The sequence below is a fragment of the Pleuronectes platessa genome, chromosome 14 (genome assembly GCF_947347685.1).
Source record: "Pleuronectes platessa chromosome 14, fPlePla1.1, whole genome shotgun sequence".
Taxonomy (NCBI): Eukaryota; Metazoa; Chordata; class Actinopteri; order Pleuronectiformes; family Pleuronectidae; genus Pleuronectes; species Pleuronectes platessa.
This window is the reverse complement of record NC_070639.1, coordinates 18,620,129-18,641,676: the sequence shown is the minus strand read 5'-3', so window position 1 is coordinate 18,641,676 and position 21,548 is coordinate 18,620,129. Positions and strand designations below refer to the sequence as shown.

General features: G+C 39.4%; 6 protein-coding genes across 6 annotated transcripts; 2 read left to right on the top strand and 4 right to left on the bottom strand.

The window, feature by feature from the left end:
* The first annotated feature begins 34 nt into the window (after positions 1–34).
* Positions 35–3,309, top strand: rabl3 (RAB, member of RAS oncogene family-like 3). The gene is made up of 8 exons (XM_053439638.1): positions 35–130; positions 623–714; positions 888–1,017; positions 1,111–1,225; positions 1,365–1,518; positions 1,834–1,905; positions 2,318–2,356; positions 2,462–3,309. The coding sequence occupies exons 1-8, from the start codon at positions 85–87 to the stop codon at positions 2,516–2,518; spliced, it is 705 nt and encodes a 234-aa protein (XP_053295613.1). The 5' UTR covers positions 35–84; the 3' UTR covers positions 2,519–3,309.
* On the bottom strand, positions 2,353–5,030 carry LOC128455777 (granzyme B-like). The gene is made up of 5 exons (XM_053439637.1): positions 4,875–5,030; positions 4,520–4,667; positions 3,932–4,073; positions 3,352–3,612; positions 2,353–3,235 (listed from the first exon to the last, which is right to left on the bottom strand). Exons 1-5 carry the CDS (start codon positions 4,924–4,926, stop codon positions 3,083–3,085), a joined length of 756 nt encoding a protein of 251 aa, XP_053295612.1. The 5' UTR covers positions 4,927–5,030; the 3' UTR covers positions 2,353–3,082.
* Positions 5,031–5,670: 640 nt separating this feature from the next.
* Positions 5,671–9,770, top strand: LOC128455500 (rab-like protein 3). Its single transcript, XM_053439171.1, has 5 exons — positions 5,671–5,705; positions 7,903–8,050; positions 8,370–8,441; positions 8,790–8,828; positions 8,934–9,770. Exons 1-5 carry the CDS (start codon positions 5,671–5,673, stop codon positions 8,988–8,990), a joined length of 351 nt encoding a protein of 116 aa, XP_053295146.1. The 3' UTR covers positions 8,991–9,770.
* LOC128455776 (granzyme B) lies at positions 8,825–11,448 on the bottom strand. Its single transcript, XM_053439636.1, has 5 exons — positions 11,291–11,448; positions 10,936–11,083; positions 10,364–10,505; positions 9,811–10,071; positions 8,825–9,694 (listed from the first exon to the last, which is right to left on the bottom strand). Exons 1-5 carry the CDS (start codon positions 11,340–11,342, stop codon positions 9,542–9,544), a joined length of 756 nt encoding a protein of 251 aa, XP_053295611.1. The 5' UTR covers positions 11,343–11,448; the 3' UTR covers positions 8,825–9,541.
* A 1,883-nt stretch (positions 11,449–13,331) lies between these two features.
* Positions 13,332–15,755, bottom strand: LOC128455775 (granzyme B(G,H)-like). Its single transcript, XM_053439635.1, has 5 exons — positions 15,600–15,755; positions 15,271–15,418; positions 14,697–14,838; positions 14,115–14,375; positions 13,332–13,998 (listed from the first exon to the last, which is right to left on the bottom strand). The coding sequence occupies exons 1-5, from the start codon at positions 15,649–15,651 to the stop codon at positions 13,846–13,848; spliced, it is 756 nt and encodes a 251-aa protein (XP_053295610.1). The 5' UTR covers positions 15,652–15,755; the 3' UTR covers positions 13,332–13,845.
* A 1,267-nt stretch (positions 15,756–17,022) lies between these two features.
* LOC128456152 (UDP-glucuronosyltransferase-like) lies at positions 17,023–20,838 on the bottom strand. The gene is made up of 5 exons (XM_053440220.1): positions 19,827–20,838; positions 18,798–18,929; positions 18,458–18,545; positions 18,101–18,320; positions 17,023–17,835 (listed from the first exon to the last, which is right to left on the bottom strand). Exons 1-5 carry the CDS (start codon positions 20,694–20,696, stop codon positions 17,553–17,555), a joined length of 1,593 nt encoding a protein of 530 aa, XP_053296195.1. The 5' UTR covers positions 20,697–20,838; the 3' UTR covers positions 17,023–17,552.
* Positions 20,839–21,548: the final 710 nt, after the last annotated feature.

The window sequence follows — 21,548 nt, the reverse complement described above, 5'->3', positions numbered from 1 at the left end:
TAGTTTTTTTTTTGCAACCAATCAGGTTCTAGCTTGAAGGCGGGTTTTCCACTGTTTACTTCCGGGACGCCGCTGTGGCTAAAGATGGCTTCTCTGGACAGAGTGAAGGTTTTAGTTTTGGGAGATTCCGGTAAGTTATAGGGCATTTTGACAGTTCAGAATCTTATACAATCGTGTTCGCCTATTTTAGTCAAATGTTAACTTGTGCTTGGAAGAAGTTGGACGTGTGTCACACTCCTCTAAGCCTAAATATATCAACCCGAACTCTTGTCAACAGTCTGTTTCAGTGGCTCTGTAAAGCTACTCTAAGCTACATTAGCTACATTAACTTATACTACTGTTGTTTGCTATAAGACAGAGAAACACTGACAGTTTAAAGTTCATACAAACACATTTTCCCGTCCATGTTGCCAGTATAGTATATTAAATATAAATATATTTACTGATGTTCTACAGAAACTACGATTTTGTTAAACTGACTAGCTAATTCACTAGAGGCTTGTTATCACTGTCTTCAATGTCACTGAATGTGTGAGCTATTGTGTTGAAGAGTCATTACCTGAGTATATTATAATCCTTCCAATAATATCAGTCATCTAACCATATTTCATGTTTTCTGAAGGTGTGGGCAAATCCTCCCTGGTCCATCTTCTCTGTCAGAATCAGGTGCTGGGAAATCCATCATGGACTGTTGGTTGCTCGGTGGATGTTCGTGTACGTAGAGATCAAATCTAATAGTAAAAGTATCTAGTATAAGTATAGACATGCGTTACAATGACTTGATAGTGTATATATATATATATATATTTATGGTAAATAAAGTTCAGTTACATGTTTTGCCACTGATTTAATGTAATTTAAAGTTTGACATTTTCATTCAACGACAGGTTCAAGACTATAAAGAGGGAACCCCGGAGGAGAAAACCTACTACATTGAGCTGTGGGATGTCGGAGGATCTATCGGCAGTGCCAGCAGCATCAAAAGCACCAGAGCTGTCTTCTACAATTCAATTAATGGTAAAGTAAATATTCATTAGATACAAATGTCTTAAGTATCTAAAATAATCGTAATGATTAATCTATGTTCTGTCATTTTCTGGATTATTCTAGGAATTATACTGGTGCATGATTTGACAAATAAGAAATCCTCTCAGAACCTTTACCGCTGGTCACTGGAAGCTTTGAATAAGGATTCGTCTCCAACAGGAGTCATTGTCTCAAACGGGTAAGCAGACGTGTGTTTTTGTTTTTCTCAGTATGGAATAAACACAGACAGTAATACAGTTATCTAAAATTAAGATACCAATAAGTAACTGTAAATGTTTTCACTGGGGGACTTCCCTCTTTTTCCTTCTTTCTTGCAGCAGTGACTATGATAGAGAGCAGTTTGCTGAGAACCCAGTGCCTTTGCTGCTGATTGGCACCAAGTTTGACCAGATCGCAGACAACAAGCGAAATGAAGTTCTCACCCGAACAGCCTTTCTCTCTGAAGACTTCAATGCCGAGGAGATTAATCTGGTAGATTAACATTCATTCACACAAACTCTGACCTTGAGGCCCTGTCTAATATTAAATTCTGTTACTTTGCTGGCTTCACCTTTGTGTTAAAATAACAGCTCTTAGGCATTTGAACATAGGCCACAAATGTTCCACAAGAACATTGTTAAACTAATACTCGGTCACTAAAGAATGCATGTCTGTGTATTATTTGAAAATTTTAGGGACTTTGGCGACACCTAGTGGAAGTCTCAGCAGACAGCCGTGCATTTCAAATGATGCCATCATTACAATTTGAACTAAGCCTGTTGCTGATGTGTAGTGTTGTTTTCCCAGGACTGCACTAACCCCAGATACCTGGCTGCAGGCACATCGAATGCAGTGAAGCTGAGCAGGTTCTTTGACAAGGTGAGAGTTCTTTAATGTGACACACAGCTGTATAGAAACTTTCTTTACAATGTACAAGGTATGTATAGTTAAATATTGTTCATACTGTGCATGCGCTCTGTAGAATAACGTGATGATGATGCTTTGCTCAAATGATGGTGTTATATTTAGGGGAGACCAATACTTTTACCTGGTGAAGTGAATGTCAAAGTGAATATTACTGTTCAAAATATTCCAAAATATCAACTATGACTTCATCATCTCGGCCTAGTTTCAAGGTTTACCAAATTAAATAATAATAACTTTTAAAAACACGTAATTTGTAAACTGTGTCTGATATTTAATTTAGTTTGTGTCATCAAACATATAAGGTTTAATTGATGTGGTTTGTATTTTATTTTTTTTAAGTTTAACACAAAAACTCTGTTAATAGGTTATAGAAAAGAGATATTTCACAAGAGATCCAAGTCAGGTGAGTTTTCAGACTTTATTGATTTTAGAAACCGACTTAATGAGAACTGAGAGGTAATTCAAGGTGAGCTGTTTCTTGTAAACATTTTGTTTCCCCTCTCTGCAGATGACAGGTTTCACTGACAGAAAGCGCTTCAACTTCAAAAGTTTACACTATGACTGATGAGGCTGGAGCGCTGCAGCGGTGGCCTTGGGGGTTTGATCAGAGTGCATGTGTGGGCTCCTCCACCACAACCACCACACTCACTGAGATACTTTTGATATCTGCCCTCGTCTGATACACCGCCATTTCTCCCTCACTCCATTCAGTCTTACACACACTTTCACCCAGAAATGACTCAGACCTATGCTGCTGACAAAAGAGTTTTTAAATGAGATAAAGAAAGAAATTTGTACATAGTTGACAAAACTTGCACAAGGATTTTTCAAAAAGGAAGTTGCAGGAATGAAAAGACAAGCTTGAGCAATGTTTGAAAGGACAAAGGCACATTCTTTAACTGTACAGCAAGATGTTAGGTTGAATATATTCTCCAAATTCTTCTTCTTTTTAATAAAAGCAACTGTGATTTTTTTTTTTTTTCATACCTCTGCAAAACATTCACATGTACCAGTTTCCCTTTAAGGCTAAATTAATTTAAATTTCGCTAATTTATTAAGCTGCGTAAATAATCAAGTGAAGAAAGGGATAACTTCTTGGCCTCTGAATAGTGGCTCATATAACATTCCCCTACCCCTGCATGGTTTTCTTGATCCAGGGAAGAAAGAAGTGTAGGTTCATGAAGACATGGGGATACTCAGTATTGTCGCAGTCATTCTCGGCAGTATAAGCTGTGATACCCTGAAGTTTGCTTTTGCAGATCAGCGGTCCGCCAGAATCCCCCTGCACGGAAAAGGCAACAGAAACACTTGATTGTGGAAAGAGTGCTCTTAATGAATTAAAGAAATTATTTGTGACACATTGTATCGTTGCATTATTGTTGTTTTCTTTTAAATTACCTGGCAAATTCCTCCCTTCTTTTTGTCAAACCTGGTGCATATCATTTGATTAGTAAAGAAGTATTCCTGCCAGATTCGTTTGCATTCCTCGGGGAGTTCAATCTTCTCCGTGGTTTCCCTCAGTACATCTGAGGCCGGCCCGTTAACTGCTGTTCGGCCCCAGCCAGCAACGACACATGCTACTTTGGAGGGGGGGTTCTTTTGCTTCTTCGGTAATCCAATGGGCTTCACATATTTGTTAAGTTTTGCCTTGTTTTTTAACTGTAAGAAAACAGAGCATCATTATTAATTATTTTAAAGATTATGAAAGCTTCTGTTGGACTTGACATTGTATGTGTGTGTAGCCCTGAGGGGTTTGCATCCTCTTCATGCAACACAGGTTTTTAAGTGAAGTGCGTCACCCCCACATCCTCACCCGCTTCAGTGCAAATGTGTGAAAGTCTTAAACTCTTCATGAGACAGGGTGACAAAAAGAAACTTGCACCATGATGCTAAAAGCTGCAAAAGGACTTTACAGAGACACTGATTTCTGTTTTAACACTTCAGATCAACTTGCATATGGATGTTTACACAGTTTTACCTTGAGAAGCATGATGTCATAATCATGTTGTCCAACGTACTCTGGATGTGTGAAGTAATCTGCCACTTGGAGATTCTGCTGACTTTTTTCTTTCTTGCTTCTGTCGTGTGCGCCGAGCACCACCATCATCGCCATTGTAGAGCTGTGGAACCGGGGGACAAAATATATTAATTTATTATGAAGTTATCATGAAGTTATCATGATAACATAGTTAAAAAATAACACACTTTATTTATATAGATTTAAGGTGCCTCAACTTAAAAATGAATAAAGGCAAACAATTAAAAAGCAAATAAGAAACCATTAAAGGGACTAAAACACTGAAGATGAAGTATACTATAAAAACTAATTTATTTATAAAAGGTATTAACGGTGGAGGACAAATTCCATTTATCATTTAAAAACTTAAGTAATGACAGACACACGCATGTATGTAATATCATGATTTACAAAACATGTATGTTTGTCATTTGAAAAGTAATCACAAGCCACTCCTTTGTAAATTATATAATTAATTATGTACACCTCTGACTTGTACCTCTAATTAAAAGTTATCTGTGATGGAGCATTGGTCCAAAATACACTCACTCGTTGCAGTGAGCTGATGTCAGAACAAAGTCGTCCCGGACGAGGATCCCGCCACATGAGTGGTGTCCATAAAACTGGAGTGAAGCCATGTAGGGTCTGGAATGAGGCTTTGAAACTTTACCACCGAAGATGCCGCTCTCAGTCGCCCCTGATATGAAGAAAGTGGACAAATTCAAACACAGATTACAATATACTAAATTCTCAGCCATCAAATTATTATCATAATTATTTTAGAATGAATACAAATCTAGGCATTAAAAGGTTTGTTAAAATCAGCTATGATCCCTGAAAATGTATATTATTTGCAAATGATTAAGTTTCTTCCAGCAATAATTTTGAAATTGAATCATCTTACCATTTAGAGAGAACAACTGAAAGAAAAATATGATGCTGATGGTTTGAATCATTGTTCCTGTGCAGAGGTAAAAGCTGAACAGTGTGACTGGGGCTGCACAGCCCACCACCACCACCTTCCAACCTGACAAAGGAAACTGAGTAGGCGTGAAAACATTGACCAGAGGTGTTGTTTCCTGCAAGAGTGAGACCCCTTTACCAAAACCAGTTCAAACTGTCAAGTTACTAAATGATTTTAATTTGGGATGCAGTGTTAAAACTCATGCTTGCTGATTCTTTATCTATTTGAATCTAATGGAAAAGGTCATGGAAGGAGGTTAATGCCCAAGTGGAAATGTGGTCACATTAACCAAAATGAAAAATATCTCTCCAGCTAGCACACACACACATAATGTTCTCACTTCTATGGCGTGTTCTTTGCCAACCGAAAACACAGACTTAAATGTTTAGATGTATTTTACTCTGAAGACCGGAAGTTATAAATTGCAATAATAGAGATCCCTGTTACCAGGTACAGAGCACGTGGTCAAAATTATCAGCCCATTCAACTTTTATTGTGAAGTGGAAGATGCATAATTTATTATTGTCAGCACTTATTCTAGCGATGTGAGGTAAAAGGTTAGTGTTTGTTACAGAACGCAAGTAACTGTCTTGTTAGTGCACCCTGATGGAGGTTAGTTGTTCCTCCCACACAGTCAGACAGATCAGTGTACAGCTCACTGGTGGAGCTGGTATTCACAGGTACATGGGATGTTAGGCCTGGTGCTCAAAAAGAACCAGTAGACCACGCAGAGGAGATGGATGTCTGCTTTGACACAGTGGGTTACAGGTGGTATGAATTTAGGTTTTAAACACTGGCCCCTTATTTAGTTGGAACCATACTTGGTCTCAAAAGTAGTTGTATAGTATTAGAGTATAAGTATAAACATGTATTATACTGACTTGATAGTATATATATATATATATATATATATATATATAGATACAGTTCCTTGCATAAGTATTCACCCCCTTTGGACTTTTCTACATTTTGTCATGGTATAACCACAGATTAAAATGTATTTCATCGTGAGTTTATGTAATGGACCAACACAAAATAGTGCATCATTTGGAAGTGGGGGAAAATATTACATGGATTTCACAATTATTTACAAATAAAAATCTGAAAAGTGTTGAGTGCATATGTATTCACCCCCTTTACTGTGAAACCCCTAACAAAGATCTGGTGCGACCAATTGCATTCACAAGTCACATTTGCAAGTCACATAATTAGTAAATAGGGTCCACCTGTCTGCAATTTAATCTCAGTATAAATACACCTGTTCTGTGACAGACTCAGAGTTTGTTGGAGATCATTACTGAACAAACAGCATCATGAAGACCAAGGAGCTCAGCAAACAGGTCAGGGATAAAGTTGTGGAGAAATATGAAGCAGGGTTAGGTTATAAAAAAATATCCAGAGCTTTGAACATCTCTCTGAGCACCATAAAATCCGTCATAAGAATATGGCACAACCGCAAACCTACCAAGAGGAGGCCGTCCACCCAAACTGAAGAGTCGGACAAGGAGAAAATTAATCAGAGAAGCAACCAGGAGGCCCATGGTTACTCTGGAGGAGTTGCAGAGATCCACAGCTGAGGTGGGAGAATCTGTCCACAGGACAACTATTAGTCGTCTACTCCACCAATCTGGCCTTTATGGAAGAGTGGCAAGAAGAAAGCCATTGTTGAAAGGGATCCATAAAAAATCCCGTTTGGAGTTTGCCAGAAGCCATGTGGGAGACACAGCAAACATGTGGAAGAAGGTGCTCTGGTCAGATGAGACCAAAATTGAACTTTTTGGCCTCAATGCAAAACGCTATGTGTGGCGAAAACCCAACACTGCCCATCACCCTGAGCACACCATCCCAACAGTGAAACATGGTGGTGGTAGCATCATGCTGTGGGGATGCTTCTCTTCAGCAGGTACAGGGAAACTGGTCAGAATAGAGGGAAAGATGGATGGAGCCAAATACAGGGAAATCCTTGAAGAAAATCTGATGCAGTCTGCAAAAGACTTGAGACTGGGGCGGAGGTTCATCTTCCAGCAGGACAATGACCCTAAACATACAGCCAGAGCTACAAAGGAATGGTTTGGATTAAAGAATGTTAATGTCTTAAAATGGCCCAGTCAAAGCCCAGACCTCAATCCAATAGAGAATCTATGGCAAGACTTGAAGATTGCGGTTCACAGACAGTCTCCATCCAATCTGACTGAGCTTCATCTTTTTTGCCAAGAAGAATGGACAAACCTTTCCATCTCTAGATCTGCAAAGCTGGTAGAGACATACCCCAAAAGACTTGCAGCTGTAATTGCAGCGAAAGGGGGTTCTACCAAGTATTGACACAGGGGGGTGAATACTTGTGCACCCAACAGATGTCATCTTTTTTGTTCTCATTATTGTTTGTGTCACAATAAAATGTATTTTGCACCTCCAAAGTACTATGCATGTTTTGTTGATCAAACGGGAAAAAGTTTATTTAAGTCTATTTGAATTCCAGTTAGTAACAGTACATAATGGGAAAAAGTCCAAGGGGGGTGAATACTTATGCAAGGCACTGTATGACCAGCTCAAACTGTCAAGTTACTAAATGATTTTAATTTGGGATGCAGTGTTAAAACTCATGCTTGCTGATTCTTTATCTATTTGAATCTAATGGAAAAGTTCATGGAAGGAGGTTATTGCCCAAGTGGAAATGTGGTCACATTAACCACAATGAAAAATATCTCTCCAGCTAGCACACACACACACACATATATATATATATACACATATATGTGTGTGTGTATATATATATATATATATATATTTGGTAATTAAAGTGCAGTTTAATGCTTTGCCACCGATTTAATGTCATTTAAAGTTTGACATTTTCATTCAACGACAAGCACAGAAACTAATACAGTTTTCTAAAATTAAGATACCAATAAGTAACTGTAAATGTTTTAACTGGGGGACATCCCTCTCTTTTCTTCTTTCCTTGCAACAGTGACTATGATAGGGAGCAGTTTGCTGAGAACCCAGTGTGGCTGCTGATTGGCACCAAGTTTGACCAGATCGCAGACAACAAGCGCAATGAAGTTCTCACCCGAACAGCCTTTCTCTCTGAAGACTTCAATGCCGAGGAGATTAATCTGGTAGCTTAACATTCATTCACACAAGCTCTGACCTTGAGGCCCTGTCTAATATTAAATCTGTTACTTTGCTGGCTTCACCTTTGTGTTAAAATAACAACTCTTAGGCTTTGAACATAGGCCACAAATGTTCCACAAGAACATTGTTAAACTATAACTAATACTGGGTCACCAAACAATGCATGTCTGTGTATTATTTGATAATTTTAGGGACTTTGGCGACACCTAGTGGAAGTCTCAGCAGACAGCCGTGCATTTCAAATGATGCCATCATTACAATTTGAACTAAGCCTGTTGCTGATGTGTAGTGTTGTTTTCCCAGGACTGCACTAACCCCAGATACCTGGCTGCAGGCACATCGAATGCAGTGAAGCTGAGCAGGTTCTTTGACAAGGTGAGAGTTCTTTAATGTGACACACAGCTGTATAGAAACTTCCTTTACAATGTACAAGGTATGTAAAGTTAATATTGTTTATACTGTGCATGCGCTCTGTAGAATAACGTGATGATGATGCTTTGCTCAAATGATGGTGTTATATTTAGGGGAGACCAATACTTTTACCTGGTGAAGTGAATGTCAAAGTGAATATTACTCTTCAAAATATCAACTATGACTTCATCATCTCGGCCTAGTTTCAAGGTTTACAAAATGAAATAATAATAACTTTTAAGAAACACGTAATTTGTTTACTGTGTAAGGTAAGGTTTAATTGATTAATTAACACAAAAACTCTGTTAATAGGTTATAGAAAAGAGATATTTCACAAGAGATCCAAGTCAGGTGAGTTTTCAGACTTTATTGATTTTAGAAACCGACTTAATGAGAACTGAGAGGTAATTCAAGGTGAGCTGTTTCTTGTAAACATTTTGTTTCCCCTCTCTGCAGATGACAGGTTTCACTGACAGAAAGCGCTTCAACTTCAAAAGTTTACACTATGACTGACGAGGCTGGAGCGCTGCAGCGGTGGCCTTGGGGGTTTGATCAGAGTGCATGTGTGGGCTCCTCCACCACAACCACCACACTCACTGAGATACTTTTGATATCAGCCCTCGTCTGATACACCGCCATTTCTCCCTCACGCCATTCAGTCTTACACACACTTTCACCCAGAAATGACTCAGACCTGTGCTGCTGACAAAAGAGTTTTTAAATGAGATAAAGAAAGAAATTTGTACATAGTTGACAAAACTTGCACAAGGATTTTTCAAAAAGGAAGTTGCAGGAATGAAAAGACAAGCTTGAGCAATTTTTGAAAGGACAAAGGCACATTCTATAACTGTACAGCAAGATGTTAGGTTGAATATATTCTCCAAATTCTTCTTCTTTTTAATAAATGCAACTGTGATTTTTTTTTTTTTCATACCTCTGCAAAACATTCACATGTACCAGTTTCCCTTTAAGGCTAAATTAATTTAAATTTCGCTAATTTATTAAGCTGCGTTAAGAAAGGGATAACTTCTTGGCCTCTGAATAGTGGCTCATATAACATCCCCCTACCCCTGCATGGTTTTCTTGATCCAGGGAAGAAAGAAGTGTAGGTTCATGAAGACATGGGGATGATTAGGCTTTTCGCAGTCATTCTTGTAAGTATAAGCTGTGATACCCTGAGGTTTGCTGTTGCAGATCAGCGGTCCGCCAGAATCCCCCTGCACGGAAAAGGCAACAGAAACACTTGATTGTGGAAAGAGTGCTCTTAATGAATTAAAGAAATAATTTGTGACACGTTGTATCATTGCATTATTGTTGTATTCTGTTAAATTACCTGGCAAATTCCTCCCTTCTTTTTGTCAAACTTGGTGCATATCATGTGATTAGAATTGAAGGATCCCTTCCATTTTTGTTTGCATTCCGCGGGGAATTGAATCTTCTCCTTGGTTTCCCTCAGTACATGTGAGGCCGGCCCCTTAGCTGCTACATAGCCCCAGCCAGCAACGACACATGCTACATTGGCAGGTGTTTTCCCGTTTTTCTTCGGTAATCCAATAGGCTTCACATATTTGTTAAGTTTTGCCTTGTTTTTTAACTGTAAGAAAACAGAGCATCATTATTAATTATGCCTTTAAAGATTATGAAAGCTTCTGTTGGACTTGACATTGTGTTTGTGTGTTGCAACACTGAGGTTTTTAAGTAAAGTGCGTCACCCCCACATCCTCACCCGCTTCAGTGCAAATGTGTGAAAGTCTTAAACTCTTCATGAGACAGGGTGACAAAATGAAACTTGCACCATGATGCTAAAAGCTGCAAAAGGACTTTACAGAGACACTGATTTCTGTTTTAACACTTCAACTTTGATATGGATGTTTACACAGTTTTACCTTGAGAAGCATGATGTCATAATCATATTTTCCATTGTACTCTGGATGTGTGAAGTAATCTGCCACTTGGAGATTCTGCTGACTTTTTTCTTTCTTGATTATGTTGTGTGCGCCGAGCACCACCATCATCGTCATCTGAGAGCTGTGGAACCGGGGGACAAAATATATTAATTTATTATGAAGTTATCATGATTACATAGTTAAAAAATAATACACTTTATTTATATAGATTTAAGGTGCTTCAACTTAAAAATTAATGAAGGCAAACAATTCAAAAGCAAATAAGAAACCATTAAAGGGACTAAAACACTGAAGATGAAGTATACTATAAAAACTAATTTATTTATAAAAGGTATTAACGGTGGAGGACAAATTCCATTTATCATTTAAAAACTAAAGTAATGACAGACACACGCATGTATGTAATAATAAGATTTACACAACATGTATGTTTGTCATTTGAAAAGTATCACCAGCCACTCCTTTGTACATTATATAATTAATTATGTACACCTCTGACTTGTACCTCTAATTAAAAGCTGTGATGGAGCATTGGTCCAAAATACACTCACTCGTTGCAGTGAGCTGATGTCAGAACAAAGTCGTCCCGGACGAGGATCCCGCCACATTTGTGGTGTCCATCAAACTGGAGTGAAGCCATGTAGGGTCTGGAATGAGGCTTTGAAACTTTACCACCGAAGATGCCGCTCTCAGTCGCCCCTGATATGAAGAAAGTGGACAAATTCAAACACAGATTACAATATACTAAATTCTCAGCCATCAAATTATTATCATAATTATTTTAGAATGAATACAAATCTAGGCATTAAAAGGTTTGTTAAAATCAGCTATGATCCCGGAAAATGTATATTATTTGCAAATGATTAAGTTTCTTCCAGCAATAATTTTGAAATTGAATCATCTTACCATTTAGAGAGAACAACTGAAAGAAAAATATGATGCTGATGGTTTGAATCATTGTCCCTGTGCAGAGGTAAAAGCTGAACAGTGTGACTGGTGCTGCACAGCCCACCACCACCACCTTCCAACCTGACAAAGGAAACTGAGTAGGCGTGAAAACATTGACCAGAGGTGTTGTTTCCTGCAAGAGTGAGACCCCTTTACCAAAACCAGTTCAAACTGTCAAGTTACTAAATGATTTTAATTTGGGATGTAGTGTTAAAACTCATGCTTGCTGATTCTTTATCTATTTGAATCTAATGGAAAAGTTCATGGAAGGAGGTTAATGCCCAAGTGGAAATGTGGTCACATTAACCAAAATGAAAAATATCTCTCCAGCTCGCACACACACACATAATGTTCTCACTTCTATGCCTTGTTCTTTGGCAACCGAATTAATTTGAACTTTTTTCAAAAGTCAGACTTAAATGTTACATGTATTTTACTCTGGAGACCGGAAGTTATAAATTGCACTAATGAAGATCCATGTGACCAGGTTCAGAAGCATGTGGTCAAAAAAATGCAGCCCATTCAACTTTTATTGTGAAGTAGAAGATGTTTCATTTATTATCGTCAGCACTTATTCTAGTGATGTAAGGTGAATATGCTGGTATTCACAGGTACAGGGGATGTTAGGCCTGGTGCTCAATAAGAACCAGGAGACCACGCAGAGGAGATGGATGTCTGCTTTGACACAGTGGGTTGCAGGTGGTATGAATTTAGGTTTTAAACACTAGCCCCTTATTTAGTTGGAACCATACTTGGGCTCAAAAGTAGTTGTATAGTATTAGAGTATAAGTATAAACATGTATTATACTGACTTGATAGTATATATATATATATTTGGTATTTAAAGTGCAGTTACATGCTTTGCCACTTATTTAATGTCATTTAAAGTTTGACATTTTCATTCAACGACAGGCACAGAAACTAATACAGTTTTCTAAAATTAAGCTACCAATAAGTAACTGTAAATGTTTTCACTGGGGGACATCCCTCTCTTTTCTTCTTTCCTTACAGCAGTGACCATGATAGAGAGCAGTTTGCTGAGAACCCAGTGTGGCTGCTGATTGGCACCAAGTTTGACCAGATCGCAGACAACAAGCGCAATGAAGTTCTCACCTGAACAGCCTTTCTCTCTGAAGGAGATTAATCTGGTAGATTAACATTCATTCACACAAGCTCTGACCTTGAGGCCCTGTCTAATATTAAATCTGTTACTTTGCTGACTTCACCTTTGTGTTAAAATAACAGCTCTTAGGCATTTGAACATAGGCCACAAATGTTCCACAAGAACATTGTTAAACTATAACTAATACTTGGTCACCAAACAATGCATGTCTGTGTATTATTTGAAAATTTGAGGGACTTTGGCGACACCTAGTGGAAGTCTCAGCAGACAGCCGTGCATTTCAAATGATACCATCATTACAATTTGAACTAAGTCTGTTGCTGATGTGTAGTGTTGTTTTCTCAGGACTGCACTAACCCCAGATACCTGGCTGCAGGCACATCGAATGCAGTGAAGCTGAGCAGGTTCTTTGAAAAGGTGAGAGTTCTTTAATGTGACACACAGCTGTATAGAAACTTCCTTTGTAATATACACGGTATGTAAAATCAAATATACTGTGCATGTGCTCTGTATAATAATGTGATGATGATGCTTGGCTCAAAGGATGGTGTTATATTGAGGGCAGATCAATACTTCTAGTTGATGAAGTGAATGTCAAAGTGAATATTACTGTTCAAACTATTCCAAAATATCAACTGTGACCTCATCATCTTGGCCTAGTTTAAATGTTTACCAAAGTTAAATAGTAATAACGATTAAAAACAGGTCATTTGTAACTTGTGTCTGACATTTAATTACATTTAACCTTTTTAATTAATCTGAACAAGTTTGTATCATAAAAAATATAAGGTTTAATTGATAGATTTTTCTGTCAAGTTTAACTCAAGAACTCTGTTAACAGGTTATAAAAAAGAGATATTTCACAAGAGATCCAAGTCAGGTGAGTTTTCAGACTTTATTTTGGGCTCCTCCACCGCGACCACCACACTCACTGAGATACTTTCGATATCTGCCCTCGTCTGATACACAGCCATTTCTCCCTCACTCCATTCAGTCTTACACACACTTTCACCCGGAAATGACTGAGACCTATGCTGCTGACAAGAGAGTTTTTAAATGAGTTAAAGAAAGAAATTTGTACATAGTTGACAAAACTTGCACAAGGATTTTTCAAAAAGGAAGTTGCAGGAATGAAAAGACAAGCTTGAGCAATTTATGAAAGGACAAAGTCACATTCTACAACTGTACAGCAAGATGTTAGATTGAATATATTCCCCAAATTCTTCTTCTTTTTAATAAAAGCAACTGTGATTTTTCTTTCCCATACCTCTGCAAAACATTCACAAGTACCAGTTTCCTTTTTCAGGCTAATTTATGAAGCTGCGTAAATAATCAAGTGAAGAAAGGGATAACTTCTTGGCCTCTGAATAGTGGCTCATATAACATTCCACTACCCCTGCATGGTTTTCTTGATCCAGGGAAGAAAGAAATGTAGGTTCATGAAGACATGGGGATGATTAGGCTTTTCGCAGTCATTCTTGTAAGTATAAGCTGTGATACCCTGAGGTTTGCTGTTGCAGATCAGCGGTCCGCCAGAATCCCCCTGCACGGAAAAGGCAACAGAAACACTTGATTGTGGAAAGAGTGCTCTTAATGAATTAAAGAAATAATTTGTGACACGTTGTATCATTGCATTATTGTTGTATTCTGTTAAATTACCTGGCAAATTCCTCCCTTCTTTTTGTCAAACTTGGTGCATATCATGTGATTAGAATTGAAGGATCCCTTCCAGATTTGTTTGCATTCCGCGGGGAATTGAATCTTCTCCTTGGTTTCCCTCAGTACATGTGAGGCCGGCCCCTTAGCTGCTACATAGCCCCAGCCAGCAACGACACATGCTACATTGGCAGGTGTTTTCCCGTTTTTCTTCGGTAATCCAATAGGCTTCACATATTTGTTAAGTTTTGCCTTGTTTTTTAACTGTAAGAAAACAGAGCATCATTATTAATTATTTTAAAGATTATGAAAGCTTCTGTTGGACTTGACATTGTGTGTGTGTGTAGCCCTGAGGGGTTTGTATCCTCTTCATGCAACACTGAGGTTTTTAAGTAAAGTGCGTCACCCCCACATCCTCACCCGCTTCAGTGCAAATGTGTGAAAGTCTTAAACTCTTCATGAGACAGGGTGACAAAAAGAAACTTGCACCATGATGCTAAAAGCTGCAAAAGGACTTTACAGAGACACTGATTTCTGTTTTAACACTTCAGATCAACTTGCATATGGATGTTTACACAGTTTTACCTTGAGAAGCATGATGTCATAATCATATTTTCCATTGTACTCTGGATGTGTGAAGTAATCTGCCACTTGGAGATTCTGCTGACTTTTTTCTTTCTTGATTATGTTGTGTGCGCCGAGCACCACCATCATCGTCATCTGAGAGCTGTCGAACCAGGCAACAAAATATTATATTAAGTTATCATGAAGTTATCATGATAACATAGTTAAATAAAAATACACTTTATTTATATAGATTTAAGGTGCTTCAAGTTAAAAATGAAAAAAGCGAACAATTAAAAAGCAAATAAGGAAACATTAAAGGAACTAAAACACTGAAGATGAAGTCTACCATCAGCACAAATTGAATTATAAAAGGTATTAACGGTGGAGGACAAATTCCATTTATCATTAAAAAACTAAAGTAATGACAGACACACGCATGTATGTAATAATAAGATTCACAAAACATGTATCTTTGTCATTTGAAAAGTAATCACCAGCAACTCCTTTGTAAATTATATAATTAATTATGTACACCTCTGACTTGTACCTCTATTTAAAAGCTGTGATGGAGCATTTTCCAAAATACACTCACTTGTAGCAGTGAGCTGATGTCAGAACAAAGTCGTCCCGGACGAGGATCCCGCCACATGAGTGGTGTCCATCAAACTGGAGTGAAGCCATGTAGGGTCTGGAATGAGGCTTTGAAACTTTACCACCGAAGATGCCGCTCTCAGTCGCCCCTGATATTAAGAAAGTGGGAAAATTCAAACACAGATTACAAAATACTAAATCCTCAGCCATCAAATTATTATCATAATTATTTTAGAATGAACAAAAATCAGCTATGATCCCTGAAAATGTAAATTATTTGCAAATGATTAAGTTTCTTCCAGCAATAATTTTGAAATTGAATCATCTTACCATTTAGAGAGAACAACTGAAAGAAAAATATGATGCCGATAGTTTGAATCATTGTCCCTGTGCAGAGGTAAAAGCTGAACAGTGTGACTGGGGCTGCACAGCCCACCTCCACTGCCTTCCAACCTGACAAAGGAAACTGAGTAGGCGTGAAAAACATCGCACAGAGGTGTTGTTTCCTGTAAAAGTGAGACCCCTTTACCAAAACCAGTTAAAACTTTCAAGTTACTAAATGATTTTAATTTGGAATGCAGTGTTTAAACTAATGCTTGATGATTCTTTATCTATTTGAATCTAATGGAACAGTTCATGGAAGGAGGTTAATGCCCAAGTGAAAATGTGGTCACATTAACCAAAATGAAAAATATCTCTCCAGATCGCACACACACACATAATGTTCTCACTTCTATGCCGTGTTCTTTGCCAACTGTAATGAATTTGACCTTTTTCAAAAGACAGACTTAAATGTTCAGATGTATTTTACTCTGGAGACCGGACACACATCTCCAGCAGACCTGTCCGGTGTCCTTTGTGGATTTCAGGACCCTGGTGCAACAACTGGGGAAGGATTATTGATTATTTAAGCCATTAATATAAGCTTTTGATAGTTAAAGTATTGTTTACAACAAATAAGTAAGCATTTACTGAAAAACCAGAATTCGAGTGAGGAGTTGAATGCCTTAAAATATAAGGCCACACACTCCTACTCTTTTGTGTCCTTATAACCCTTCACACTTGTTCAGGAAGAATCCACCAGTTCCGGGGTTCCAGAGGTGTGATTTTATCAATATTCAGGGTGTATATACAGGGTGAGTCTGTTGTGCTGAATGGATCTGAGACCGTAAACCATCCCAGAGTGAAGGACAGGGCGGTTATCGGGCTGTATGCAAATGTGGCCGTGATCAATGGGTACAGACATTGTGCTGTGATTACAAAGGGGAATGAAGAAGAGGGGATTTACAGTCTCGGAGCCTCAAGGGTCAAATAAACCGGGGTCAGGAAGGTTTGATCAACTTAAGATAAGGGTAAAGGGCCTTGTAAGGTGAGTTTAAGATGAAAGGGGAAGAGATGAGGCAGAATATTCAGACAGGGAGTTGACAACAACGAAACAGGAGGGGGTTCAACATCAATTAACACAAATATGGTAGAATATCTTTCATGAATATATGTGTATATATAGATATTTATGGTTTATAAAAACATCAGGACAGGACTCCGAAGATTTGTAAACCACTAAATGTGCATTTTCTTCCTTGAGAGTTATTTAACCTAAAAAACAAAAGGGGCTCGATACAGTATTATTTCTACTGTCCACTAGATAGAAGCATTTAGTGTCTGAATCAATACCTGTCAGTCTTTATGATGATGGCTATAAATTGCAATAATAAAGATCCCTGTTACCGGGTACAGAAACACGTGGTCAAAATTATCAGCCCATTCAACTTTTATTGTGAAGTGGAAGATGTTTCATTCGTTATCGTCAGCCCTTATTCTAGCGATGTGAGGTGAAAGGTTAGAGTTTGTAACTGTTGTGTTATTGCACCCTGATGGATGTTAGTTGTTCCTCCCACACAGTCAGACAGAACAGTATACAGCACACTGGTGGAGCTGGTATTCACAGGTACAGGGGATGTTAGGCTTGGTGCTAAAAAAGAATCAGTAGACCACGCGGAGGAGATGGATGTCTGCTTTGACACAGTGGGTTGGAGGTGGTATGTTAGTCTGTACACAACAATACGGAGCCTAACAACCTGAGAGTAAACAGTGTCAGGAGGCGTCTGTAGCTTATAGTCGAGTCGGCTTCAGTCAATCAATCAGCATCATGTTACAAGACCATGTGGTCCCGGCACTTTGGTTGAGATTTTTACAAACACACACATCAGAAAAACACTCATGTTGTCCATCAGTGTGAAACCTCATTCACTTCATCACAGATTCATTTTTAAACCAAATAAACTACTCTGATTTGGTCTTTGCCGTCCCTCTCCTGCAGCACCTGCGGGTGCAGAACAGACAGCATTTCAGTGTCACCCACAGAACAGTCAGGAGGATCAGGAGAATGAAGCCAAAGACGTCCAGGCTGTGGTACTGGATCCAGTTCAGTTCATGTGCAGCCACTCTCAGGTGCGACGCTCCTTTGTGTCTAATGACGAACTCGGTCCAGAAGATAGCCAGGTCCAGAGGCGCGACGGGGCGGTCATGGTGTATCTGAGACATCTCCGTTATCTTCTCTTTGTAACTGGGGAGGAGTGGAAGTAAAAAGTCAAGAGTATGATCTCCACTTTGTGATTATCATTCATCAATTTAGTCACTGAACTGAGAAGTGATGCAGATGATTCATGTATAGCTGAAGATATAATGACAGCTCCCAAGGGGACCTCGTTCTTTTTTTTTTATAATCACACAAAAGTTTACAGTGCACACCAGACACTTTTGTGTTTGCACCGAGAAGCATATTTTCACCTGAGTGGTTGTTCGCCCTAATTAACATGTAGTTGTCTTACCTTTTATTTTTGAGGATTTTATTTAACGCAGCCAATAGGTTGTCACTGGTCACGTCATAGATATTGAGCGTCTCTGCGGCACCGCGTGTCACCATGCGAAGCCCGTTGTCTCCCTGCTCGGCAAACAGCGGGAACATCAGCATGGGCACAGCGTTACAGATCCCCTCATACACACTGTGGCTCCCCCCATGGGTGAGGAAGAGTCTAGCCTTGGGATGAGCTGAGGAGCAGAGGAAAAGTCAAAGTTAAAGGTCAATGCTATATGTCACTGTATACAATCATTTAAATTAAACTCCAAAAATGTATCAATTGATTTTCAAAAGAAAAGAAATACATTCTGGATAAAACTTAACACACCAAGGAGTTCTTTCTGAGGTAGCCACTTCATCAGTCTGACGTTTTTGGGTAAACCCTTGGGTGGGTCTCCGGCATATCTCCACACGACCTGCAAAATAAATAATATCTCTTGATGTGCCGAGACTTTGAAACGGAGTGTGTTGACATTAAGGCAAGGCAGGGGACAAAGTCCTACGGTTCAACCAGATTAGAGCCCAGATAAATAAATCTCTAGCTGGCCAATGTGTAAATGTTTGTACTAGGTGCTTAGAAAACTTTACATACAAAGAGTGTTACCATTAAGGTAGAGCTGATAAAGTGGAGCTGTTGAATCTAAGAAGCGTGATTCATCTATTGTTACCCTTTGAGGAATTTGCCGAAAAGCATCTAGGAAGTGTTGAGCCTTTTCCTGGGGCATATCGGGCAGCATTGAGCCCAGGGTGAAAATAATAAATCCATCGTCTCCTGAGCCTTGGACAAACTCCTCCAAGTCCTGCAGGGAGATGGAAGAAGACACAAAAAGTCACTCAAAAGATGTATGAAATAACAAGTTAGTCGTACTTTTTAATAACAGGTAATCTAGTGGCCAGAGACCAATGCACAAGCTTGATGTTTAAGGTTGTTTCTTCTTTCTGTGTCATCTTCTTTACAGTAGTAAAGTAGACACTTTACATGTACACAAGGATGTCACAACACCTTTGTTTGTTTTTTTGTCCAATTGAAGTTGAAAATGTGTTTATATAGCTTGTGCATTTTTATTTGAACAAACTTAATTTGTATGCTTCCCGTCGAAGTATTTTTTTTAAGTTGGTCCCACTTTTTTGAGTCAATCCAACAAGTTTTAAGATGCATCAGTTGATTTTGGGACATGGGGTCAGACAACGCTAAACAATACCTGTAAAGGGAATTTGATGTCGCCTCTCAATGTTATTTCGGCCATAACGTTAGCAAACAGTTACCTATTTACACATCAAGCAGATCTGGGGCAACATAAGGACTCATGAGGAGTCACGTTTGTGGCTGTGAGGTGAATCATTCTCCTTTTAGCTCTGATTTTGGTCTCAACCCACCATATTCATTCATTTGTGGCTAACTTTGTCAGTAACCTGTTTGTTGTTACCTGTTGCTGCTGCACACATTGGATAAGGAGATCAGAATTAGCAGGACATGCAACTGAAAACAAGTTTGAATGCTGCACAGAGTCGTCCCTGGGAGTAATTTAAGCAGTTGTTTAAACAAATCTTTTAATTGTTGGAGCTTTTCCGGAATTCTTTGTAGATGTAAGCTTTAGTCAGACTTAAGAAAAAGCAAAGTATATGTGATTCTCCAAAAGTGAAACCAGATGTGCTGCATGCTTGTTTACTCTATCAGACATTCTTTACATACTCACCGCTGGCAGGGAAGCGTTCTTCTTCTTCTCTGCACAGTTGATGCCTCCGATTAAGACCATGTTCGGCAGGAGAGGTCTGGCCCAATCCAAAGTAAATTCATTTCTGATGAGCCAGAGAGCCCCATGACTGAGAAGAGTCCTGTAGTCCATGTTGTTTCCCACGTACTTGCTGACCATCTCATCGTAGTGGCCATAGAGTAAGCTGCACTGGTAGGACTCCACAACAGTCATGGCCATGTTTATCACTCTCTGCGGGAAGGTCATGATGTTTGTATTACCCGAGTACGGCACAGGAATGTATGAAGGAGGACTGGGGCACTTGTTCACCTTCATATCGAGCCCACACGGAAGACCGCGCAGGAAATTGACAACTGGAATGGAAAAGATATTTCCCACAAGGGCGCCGCATGGAAAGAAGGGGTCTGTAAGCACGATATCGAAGCCCATGCCCCTCATTCGACTCATTAGAGGCTGGTTCTGTAGCAAATTCTCACAACCTCTCAAATGAATCGAGGTAAAGTTGACAAAACGCATTATATTGACATAATATTCTGTCCAATCTGGTTGTTTGAGGAAAAGTCCATCCTTCAGCTGCTTGTGGGTTGCATCCATTTCCTCCGTGGTGAATGACACTGGGTAAACCTCAGTCTCGTAGTCCTCTGATTGGTGCATGAACAGGCTGCTTTCGGGCACCAGCACCACGACGTCATGGCCCCTGTGGATGAGCCCCTTCACCAGTATCTTCAAGCTGAGCCAGTGGCTCCCATCTGCAGGCATTACCAGCACCTTCCCCCCCTGAACAGGCCCCAGACTGAGCAAGCACAGCCAGGCCACTAGCCCCAGCATTTGAAACCACACCCTGCCGCTCATTGCCTCTTCTCTGTCCTGCAAGCTGCCTCGTTGTAAGAGCAACTAGTGTCTGTTGGTAGCAGTGGCTTTATATGTGTGGGTGGGTGTGTGTGTGTGTGTGTGTGTCTGTGTGTGTGTCTGTGTGTGTGAGTGAGTGAGTGTGTGTTTAAAATTCTGCAGGAAGTCCAGGCTGCAGTTGTGGGCGGGCTGTTATGTAAGGCAGAAAGAATGGAGATTCCCAGAGGATTCTGTACAGAAGTTTAACATTCAACTTGTCTCCAGTTAATGATTTTCTTATGAGACGTGGTTTGTCTTTCTCTCTGTCTGGGGGTATTAATTCACAGGTGACATAACACAGATTTGTCATTGTATTAATACAGTATGATTATCCAACAACAGTGACAAATGGAAACAGAAGTTTTTAGTCTTTCTGTAAAAAATATGTTATTTATCATACAAAAATGTCCAGGGGAGTACATTTCATTGCATTGGTTTCTGATTAGTTTCTCTCTTTTCTCTCTGGTCCCCCGGTCGGTCCTGCATCTCATGGTGACCGTGCACATTTGCAGCTACTGACTTGTGAACAGTCACCGCTGTTTGTCTTTGGTGTTCCCCCTCCCTCCCCCCAGACACATGCATGCCCATTCATGTGCTGCGTGCGCTCTCTTTTTTAACCTATAAGCTGTTGTCACAAAACAACCATAAAAAAGAGCAGTGGCGTGCGAAGCAAGTCGTAATATGAAACCAACACCCTCCTCTTTGGAGGTGGGGGGGGGGGGGGGTGATTACATCAAATCAGACAATGCAACGTGTGGAATTTCACCCTCGGTTACAACTTGCTTGTAACTATCGGGAATGTGCAGCCCCTGCTTT

Excerpts from the sequence above, each read along its gene's own strand:
- rabl3 (XM_053439638.1), top strand. The coding sequence starts at position 85 with ATGGCTTCTCTGGACAGAGTGAAGGTTTTAGTTTTGGGAGATTCCG. Across the intron at positions 1,018-1,110 it reads CTTCTACAATTCAATTAATG|GAATTATACTGGTGCATGAT; the intron begins GTAAAGTAAATA and ends GGATTATTCTAG. Across the intron at positions 1,519-1,833 it reads ATGCCGAGGAGATTAATCTG|GACTGCACTAACCCCAGATA; the intron begins GTAGATTAACAT and ends TTGTTTTCCCAG.
- LOC128455777 (XM_053439637.1), bottom strand. The coding sequence starts at position 4,926 with ATGATTCAAACCATCAGCATCATATTTTTCTTTCAGTTGTTCTCTCTA. Across the intron at positions 4,668-4,874 it reads TCAGTTGTTCTCTCTAAATG|GGGCGACTGAGAGCGGCATC; the intron begins GTAAGATGATTC and ends TCTTCATATCAG. Across the intron at positions 4,074-4,519 it reads ACATCAGCTCACTGCAACGA|CTCTACAATGGCGATGATGG; the intron begins GTGAGTGTATTT and ends CCGGTTCCACAG.
- LOC128455500 (XM_053439171.1), top strand. The coding sequence starts at position 5,671 with ATGGATGTCTGCTTTGACACAGTGGGTTACAGGTG. Across the intron at positions 5,706-7,902 it reads GACACAGTGGGTTACAGGTG|TGACTATGATAGGGAGCAGT; the intron begins GTATGAATTTAG and ends TCCTTGCAACAG. Across the intron at positions 8,051-8,369 it reads ATGCCGAGGAGATTAATCTG|GACTGCACTAACCCCAGATA; the intron begins GTAGCTTAACAT and ends TTGTTTTCCCAG.
- LOC128455776 (XM_053439636.1), bottom strand. The coding sequence starts at position 11,342 with ATGATTCAAACCATCAGCATCATATTTTTCTTTCAGTTGTTCTCTCTA. Across the intron at positions 10,072-10,363 it reads ATGACATCATGCTTCTCAAG|TTAAAAAACAAGGCAAAACT; the intron begins GTAAAACTGTGT and ends GTTTTCTTACAG. Across the intron at positions 9,695-9,810 it reads AGAAGGGAGGAATTTGCCAG|GGGGATTCTGGCGGACCGCT; the intron begins GTAATTTAACAG and ends TTTTCCGTGCAG.
- LOC128455775 (XM_053439635.1), bottom strand. The coding sequence starts at position 15,651 with ATGATTCAAACTATCGGCATCATATTTTTCTTTCAGTTGTTCTCTCTA. Across the intron at positions 14,839-15,270 it reads ACATCAGCTCACTGCTACAA|CTCTCAGATGACGATGATGG; the intron begins GTGAGTGTATTT and ends CTGGTTCGACAG. Across the intron at positions 14,376-14,696 it reads ATGACATCATGCTTCTCAAG|TTAAAAAACAAGGCAAAACT; the intron begins GTAAAACTGTGT and ends GTTTTCTTACAG.
- LOC128456152 (XM_053440220.1), bottom strand. The coding sequence starts at position 20,696 with ATGAGCGGCAGGGTGTGGTTTCAAATGCTGGGGCTAGTGGCCTGGCTG. Across the intron at positions 18,930-19,826 it reads AGAACGCTTCCCTGCCAGCG|GACTTGGAGGAGTTTGTCCA; the intron begins GTGAGTATGTAA and ends ATCTCCCTGCAG. Across the intron at positions 18,321-18,457 it reads ACCTCAGAAAGAACTCCTTG|CTCATCCCAAGGCTAGACTC; the intron begins GTGTGTTAAGTT and ends TCTGCTCCTCAG.